Source organism: Juglans microcarpa x Juglans regia, chromosome 7D (genome assembly GCF_004785595.1).
Source record: "Juglans microcarpa x Juglans regia isolate MS1-56 chromosome 7D, Jm3101_v1.0, whole genome shotgun sequence".
Taxonomy (NCBI): Eukaryota; Viridiplantae; Streptophyta; class Magnoliopsida; order Fagales; family Juglandaceae; genus Juglans; species Juglans microcarpa x Juglans regia.
This window is the reverse complement of record NC_054606.1, coordinates 15,561,670-15,570,233: the sequence shown is the minus strand read 5'-3', so window position 1 is coordinate 15,570,233 and position 8,564 is coordinate 15,561,670. Positions and strand designations below refer to the sequence as shown.

The following is an 8,564-nucleotide window of genomic DNA, read 5'->3' as shown; positions in this document are numbered from 1 at the left end:
CTCTTTCTATCTTTCCTTTCCCAAGGCCAAAAACTCAAAAGTGACAAGCAATGTATTCACTTTCCCAAGGTTAGAAATCTTTTTAGCATGCGTATTCGGTTTTGACTCGACCCGAGCGTTACGGGTCGGGTTGCTTTGGACATGGTATACGGTCGGGTTGGGTCAGGGCAAAAAAAAGGTCAGGTTGGACAGTGTGCAGGCCTAATTCCAATTGTGCTTAGTCAAGAATCCATCCACCAGCCCACTAATCCCCCGCTTTGTGTAGCGTCCCACCCCTCTGGTTTTAGAATAACATTATTGTTAAAAATCTAGGGGACTCAGAATGCAACTAATCTTTAAAACCATTTATATAGAAGCCCAGAATAAAGAATTCACAATTTAAAATTAGACATACTTAATGACTGAAAAAATAATACTAAATATTTTATAAACTGCCTAAACCTTTGTTTTGTGTTCTTGAGTCAAGTCATCTTTCTCACATTGACCGTAACCTAAGGTGGTTCAAACATGCATTTAAAATATACAAAAATGAGTCGAATACTTAATAAGTAATACATCACTCAATAAAAACAATATGAACATAGGTTTTTCTTGAAAAATGTGCATACTTAATACTTATACTAACATAAACATGTAACATGTACTATGTATAACTCATTAAACTTGTCTTTCCCTTTCTTTAATGGCCATCACACCTTAATTCTAGTGTGCACAAGGTTGTGCACCGATTTCACTACCTGTGACCACAAGAGGAACCACTTAACTTATTATAACATACAATATGGTAGACCATGCTTAGGTCATTGGCTTGCACATCCACCCATAACTACAATGGTACCATGCATATCTTATGGTCATTCTTAAAGTTTTTCATAACTTATCTTTTATCTTTCTTACCATAATGCATGTAGAACACATAATGGCATAACTTATCGTAATCATAAATGAAAATATATCATGATGCATGTAAAACATATACTAACATGCCATTGAAACTCACTTTTATCATATCATAATTTGGTACGTAAAAAGAGGTTTCCAGTAAAGGACCATACAGATATAATAACTTTAGAAACACCGTTTACTATACACGTAAGGGTATGATTATGCTACTTACATAATTTATAGCATATGCGTGATAATGAAGGGCATGATCATATTACTTATATAATTTATAAAACATGTGTGATAATGAAGAGCATGATCATATTACTTACCTCGTAACTCTAGACATCAATTAGCATATGATCACCCATACAATAAATATGTAATTATGTCAATTTATAATCTTGTATATCATAACTTTAAGGACTAAAACTTCTCTTAGTTGGACTATGCTAATGCCTACATATTGAGTTCCTAAACATTTAATTAGCCCTTAACTTTTGCTTGGTCACTTTAATCATTTTAGTCTATCATCTTCCATCACAATTCATACCTATGCACTCAAAAACCTTCAAACCTAATATTGTCTAAGCAAACCCGTGACTATGCATGCTATTACCACTTAGTCATCTGAGTTCACATGACCCTATCCTCAATGCATCATACATGTTCAAGCATATACTATATGTCACCCAAATTGCTCATGATCTCTCTTTGTAAAATCTGTCCCAATGTTTAAACCATCAAAATCTTGGTTCTAAGTCCTCAAATATGCATGATTTCATTCAAATAGTCTTCCTATATATATGCTTGACCAATCCCGCGTATAAACATGCATTTGATGCCATAAACCTAATTCGAGCATGTGTATTTCCTACCCCTTTATGAAATCTGAATTTCACTAATTTCATATGATTTCATGGCATTAGTCTAACATACCTATATTAAAAGAGAAAAGGAGAGAGAGTTGCCTAAAGGAATAGCTTGATCCAAAAGTTGGGTTGGAGTACACGGCTTGCCTAAGTGGTTTGGATCTTGATGTTCTTGCTTAGGGGGTGAATGTTGTAGTTAAGGGTTATGGGCTTAGGGATTTTGGTTTTACTAAGAGAACTTCGTGGCCTTGGAGGGGGGTCGTGCTTAGGGCTCATGCCCTGGTAGCTAAGTGTTCCAAGTACGGTTCTTCGACCTACCACCTTTCTAGTTCAAGGTTGAGCTTGTTCAATTGAAGCTAATGCTAGCTCCCATTGATCCCTTGTATGTTCAAGAGATCAGTTGGGGTGTGAGATGAGATTAGTCCAAAACTAGATCAAATTATAATCCCTACTGTTTTATCTAAATCATAGCATTGCATACAATATTCTTCCATTGTTGCGTATCTTTCTTCTAATAATTACAAGGTCGCGTTAAAACATAAATTAAATAATTCAATTTAGTTTTCTTATTAATGAATTAAAATTACATTAGTGATCAGTTAAGATGTTTGAGTAGATTTTGTGTAAGAATGTGGGTTTTATTGAGATGTGTTTGAATGTATGAAGTAAGTTGATACATGTTTAACTTTTTTATTGAAAGTTAAAAAAGTAGTGGGTCCCATTAATGATTGGTTTGTTGTCGTAGCGATGAAATAATTATTTTATTCATATGTTTTAGTAATAAAAACACACAAATATATGTAGTTTCAATGAGCAATGCTGAGTTAAGATGAAAAAAATTAGATTATTTCAGATGAAATAGTTCTGTGCATTTGGATGGAGAGTATATCTATCCGTACATAACTATCTCGGATGATTTGAGATAATCTTACCATTTGATTCTAACGCAACCTAAAAATGTATTGCAAGTAGATTTCAAGTATAACCTATGTGAGCTTGGCAAACCACATAAAATATAATAAATAATTTAATTTTTTTAAATATTAAAATAATAATTATATTAAAAAAATACTCTAACAATATTTAATTTAACTTTCAACTTTCATTTAAAATCACCTCATCTCATCTCACTATCCAAAGCACCATATTTATATTGTAAATACTATCCTAAATTAGAAACCTCAAAATTCAGGAAATTACACTTTCAGCCGTAACTTTTCTTATCCTCTTTAGAGGAAATTAATAAAGGAATAATATTAGAGAGAAGTCACTGTAGTAGTACATACTTTACACTCACTACATGGCTGCTTTTAGTTCTCTATTTTTTTTTTTTTTATTTTAGACTTAGGAGATGTGTGGTCTAGATGATACCACATCATGTGTGTAAAATGGTTACTCTCAACAGTGACTTCTATCTATATTTATTCTTAATAAAGAGTAATATCAAGTACAAGTCTTAAATAGACGAGTTTCACATAGGCCATTTGTAAAAAGGTGAGTCCTATTAAAATATAATAGTTTTTTTACACATTTTTTAGGTGGAGTACATTCTTTTACAAAGGTATGTGCATATCTATTTGGAACTTGTAGAAATTATTTCTGATTAATTAATAAATAGTTGTGTTCAATTCTTTCTACCTTAAGTTAGGCCTGGTTTGTATAGCAAAATCTTCTCAAGTTATTTTATCTCATCCTATCTCATTCTATCTTATCTTAATATCTAAATACTTTTCAATTTCAAATATTCAACTTGTTCATCTAATCATTATTTAATCATTATAATTTTTTCAAACATTTTTAAAAAATATAAAAAAAAATAAATTTATTCAAATATCAAAATAAAAATAATATTTTAATATAATATTTTTATTCTTTTTTTTTCGTTCCTCAAAATCTTATAAAATATATTAACTCAAATATTAATTACTGTTCACTTCCCAACGAGGCCTTGGTGTGGTACACTCAACACTGGTATACTTCCGAAGAAGCGAGATCAGCAAGCTTCGGCAATGGAGAGGAGCCGGCGTCCGCGTCCACGGCCACGTCAACCTCCAAACCTTTCTTCTTCTTCTTTATCTTCGACGCATTCGTGGTCACAGAAATTCACCACCAATCCCACCAAAAATGTCAAATCTCTAGACACCGATCTCGATGCCCCTGATCGTTTTAAATCCGGACGAGACGCACAAGCAGAAGGAGACGTTGTTGACTCTCACAGTCTTCCCACCTTAGTTGGTACTTGCCCCTTTATGTGCCCAGGTATTTACTTCTGCCATCAAATATTACACCCATTTCTTCTGGGTGCATATATTAATGATTTACATTCTGATCGATCAATTTCCATTTTTTAACAAGAAAATACGGATTTTCGTCGGTCTGTAAATTCTATTTAAGTCTTGTTTTTCGATATGTAACCTCTTGATTTTGCAAGGTAGTAGCTTTAGGATTGAATTCTTAGGTTCTTAAAATAACAGCAAGTATTTTCAATTAAAGGGTCAAGGTTTTTCACTTCAATCTAAACATAAAGATATCATTAATTATCAGTAAAGAAGATCCTAGTGGTAAATATTATCATAGTAAAACGTGAACTGTTTAATTAAAAATAATGTTAGCGCTACGAGACCTTTTTCCGTCGGCTTAGTTTATAAAATGTTTTAGCGTTCAATTTGTCTGTTTTGTTGTACTTGCTGATAGTTGCTACTCTTGTGTTGTTCATCTTTGTGATAATAGCGGGTGAAAGGGCTCAGCGTGAGCGGCTGCGAGATTTAGCTGTGTTTGAGAGGCTGAATGGAAATCCTGGAAAAACGTCTCCTGGCCTTGCTGTCAAAAAGGTATTTTTCTTTTAACTTAAATGATATTTACAAAGCCGCAATAATGGTATTCCCTTTTAGACAATTTGCCTGCAATATTATGGCTACCAAACTGAAACAAATTTCAATAGTCGTCTGTTTCAGGTAATACTTATATGTCCTTGAGTTTCTGTGATCAATTTTCCATCAGACTTTTGGCAAGGGCCTCAATTCTAATCCAAGTTTCCAAGTTGGAATAAATTTAAAAGCTCCACTGCTTAATGGATATTAAGCCTGGCTATAATATGATTGTGGGATCTACTGATTCAAAATTTGAAAACGCACCTGACTGTATGGCTTGATATTTTATATGGGCTTCTGTAATATTTCTGTGTCAGGAATCAAGTTGATGGGGCAGCCCTCTGCCGCTCCCTTCTCCCTGCCTGTTTTTATTTTTATTTTTTTAGTTTGTGGGTGTTTTTAAATCATTTTGAAAAAGGTTTCTAAAAACTGTGTTTGATGGCAAAATTCATGAAAATGTTCTCAAGAGTGAAAGTTGTTCTTGAGAACACAACCAAATGGAGCAGTTTTGTGGAATTCATTTTCCCTGCATTTCCTTTTGAAGTTTATAGTGCTGTATGGTGTGTATTTCTTTAGATACAAAAATACAATAATACATGCATGCATACTTGATACACACACATAGATGATTGAGAACAAAATGTTACCCTTTCTTTTCTCTCACAAGTTTTGCAGAACTATATCCATCAGAGATGTGCAGTTATCAGATGTACGGCCTCTTCCAGTATTGGAAGACACGTTAGACTACCTGTTAAGCTTGTTGGATTCTACAGAATATTCTTTTGAAGTGGTTCATGACTTCATCTTTGATAGGACAAGGTCAATAAGACAAGATCTTAGCATGCAGAATATCATCAACGAAAAAGCCATCTACATGTATGAGAAAATGGTATGCTTATTTTCCAAAAAAACTTTGAATCATCTCCCTTTTCGAAACCATCATCTTTGTCATACTATTGGCAAAATTTGCATATTCCTTATCTAAAACTCATTGGTATGTACTTGTGAAAAACAATCACTGGTATTTATACAACTTAGTCCTTAATGCAATCACATGATAAAGAAAATACTTCAATAAAACAAAGCATTAGTCCTGGTAGTTTTGTATGTGATTAGGGGAAAGTACCAACCTCTGCTCCATGTTGAGATAATTTATACTGTTGTCCCCAAGTTGCTTAGACAGATGTCCAGAAAAGCGAAATTTCATTTTGAACTGCTGGCATGCATGTGGTCACATAATAAAATTATCACACTTGGTACCTTTCACTTTATGGCTTTGCAAGAAAACTGTGTATCAAAACCAAAAGTTCTGTGTTAGGAGCTTGAAACCGTATACACGTTCTACAGAATTATGTAATGCAATCCCTGATATGTGTCATCGTGCAGGTTCAATTTCATGTCACATCTTGTCACAAGCTTCAAAGTTGTAGAGACCCAAATATTTCGTCTGTTCACTATCTCAACATGGAGCAACTTACAAAGGCGTTGGCATCTCTATTTAATCTGTACAATGCAAACCGAAATTATGATTCTATTTATGAGAATGAAGCTGAGTTCCGTTCATTTTATGTGCTTCTTCATCTTGGTCCTAATAGCCAACCGATGGTTGATCTCTACTTTATTGGTGTGGTTAATCCATTTTTTTGCATTCTCAATTGCAGCCTTCTGCTGGGTAAATCTTGAAATATAACTATTTCTGATCCACAGGGAGAATCTCTTTCTTTGTGGTTTCGCCATGTACCCGTTCCAATAATCAATTCAAAGGAAATGTGTTTTGCGAGGAAAATATTGCGGTATGACCATATTTTTCAATGATTGCACTTGTTTTGGAAGTTTTTTAATTGATTAAAGTTAAATTGTTTAGAAGGCTCTTTTTCTTTTTGAGTTTATCTTATAAACATCAATATCATATGCAATGATCAATACAAGTTTCAACAAACTGAAAGACTGTTTCTCTTTCTTTAAACAGATTTTTCCGAATGGGAAATTATGTACGTTTTCTTTCAATCGCTGCATCTGAGGCATCCTATCTACAGTACTGCATCATTGAGCCCTATGTCAGCGAGGTAATTACATATCAGTTTCACCCTAAACCCTAATTCTGGATTTTTGAAAGTTGGATCTTTGTTGACTGAAATTATCATTTTGAAATGCATTGCACCACTTATATACTCATTGACTTGGAACAAAATTTACTCTCTTTGGAGACGAGGTAACTATCAGTGATGTAGTATTAGGAAACTTTCATAGTTGGTTATTTTACTTTTGGGAAATCGATGCTTATCTTGGGCCATTCTGAACAGGAAAAGTAAGACACTAATTTTAGCAAGAAGGAGTAGCTCTTTTTTTCCCATGTATATTTTCTTTTAGAGTGGGAGTTGGAGGGTAGGGAGGTCTTCAGCTTTCTTTCTCATCAGGCCCTTTTGAATTTTTTGTCTTAGGAGTTCATAATTAATTCACTGGTTTCCTAAATTAGTATTTGTTGATGCCGGATGTTAGAAAATGCTTTCAACACTCTCTTTGCAACATCCTTTTAAAATGATTTCTTTGTCCTGACCATGAAAGGTACGAGGACTGGCTCTCTCATGTATAAATAATGGTGGCTACAAGCTTCATCCGTATCCATTGTCACACCTTTCTAAACTCTTGATGATGAAGGTAAAATTTCAATTAAGCGGTTTGACATTTTTAGATTTTTGATAGTACAGTTAAGATTTTTGAAGGCTCCATTCTTTCAGGAATCAGATTTGGTATCATTTTGTAATGCTTGTGGTCTTGAAACGTACATAGACGAAGTGGGAAATAAGTTTTTACCCACCAAGCAAACAACTTTTTGCTGTCCCAAGGGAGGGTTTCAGAGCTACGGTTTTACAGGTTTGGAATTTGAGAGGTAAACTTGAAGAGATATTTTCTTTCTTTATGCTTCTTGGGTGAAGCGTAGGTTGGGTAGAGGTTAGCACAGTGAAGAGAAGAATGAGCCTAACCTGATGTCATATTAACATTCACTCATGGCTGGACTGCTAAATGGTTACTAATTTTGTATACTAGTATATCCTTTGAACTTGAATTATACGATGTATTGACTTTATTGCTTATTAAAGTGTATAAAACGTAGTTAGCACAGTGCATTATTCCATTGTTAATGATCAGGTTAAGCTGCAGCAAATGTCACATAATCTGCAGCTATTGGATTTGTCATGTATGGAACACATCACTCAGTGACGAGGGAAGGACAAACCGGGCGAGCATCACATTGGTCGAGCAAGGTCAAGTTAACATTTAAACCTAACTAATAATAGCATGCTTGATTCACATAGTACAATCGGTTTGCACTAAAATACCAAAACCAAGTATGGCATGCTCTTGATCTTGAAACAAAATACTTGATTTTTATGCAATAAAACCCCAAGAAATATGATCATATACTTCAAATCCAAGTTTTAACTTGTCCATAGCATCGCATGGCAAAAATCTCAAAAAACATAATCCAACCCGAAAGCTTCAAGTTTCAGTTCCAATAGGTTAGGAGGATTTTTTTATCCTTTTCTCTATTGGTAGCCGACGTGTAGGAGGGGTAAGGGTGTTTTTGTCTTTTGGCTATTCTTCCATCACAAGTAAAGAAATGGATGGTTGAGATTAAGATAGGAGAGACACAATCCAAGGGTTGAGATTGATTGGGGCTTTTTGCTTAAATAAACAAAATAGAAAGCCAAAGGAAAATATTGTAAAATCCCAAAATCATACCCTTAATTTATTTTAATAAATTCCATTTAAAATAAAAGCATACTCATTTTAAAAATAGAATAATTAAAATCTTCATTTTAAAATGTATAAAAGAATATTTAACTTAAAAAAAAATAGTAAAATGACATAAAAATCTTCCTAATAGGACTCGGGTATTACAAAAGGAATGAATTGACATATCATCATATCCATA

The 8,564-nt window shown here is 33.8% G+C and overlaps 1 protein-coding gene across 2 annotated transcripts; it reads left to right on the top strand.

Annotated features, from left to right (window-relative positions):
* The first annotated feature begins 3,725 nt into the window (after nucleotides 1-3,725).
* On the top strand, nucleotides 3,726-7,751 carry LOC121239926 (SAC3 family protein C). 2 transcript variants are annotated; one of them, XM_041137318.1, is made up of 8 exons: nucleotides 3,726-4,016; nucleotides 4,488-4,588; nucleotides 5,295-5,516; nucleotides 6,014-6,232; nucleotides 6,335-6,420; nucleotides 6,597-6,693; nucleotides 7,193-7,285; nucleotides 7,373-7,751. In XM_041137318.1, exons 1-8 carry the CDS (start codon nucleotides 3,767-3,769, stop codon nucleotides 7,415-7,417), a joined length of 1,113 nt encoding a protein of 370 aa, XP_040993252.1. In that variant the 5' UTR covers nucleotides 3,726-3,766; the 3' UTR covers nucleotides 7,418-7,751. The 2 variants fall into 2 exon arrangements, with proteins under 2 accessions (XP_040993252.1, XP_040993251.1); XM_041137317.1 differs by having other exon boundaries at nucleotides 7,366-7,751.
* Nucleotides 7,752-8,564: the final 813 nt, after the last annotated feature.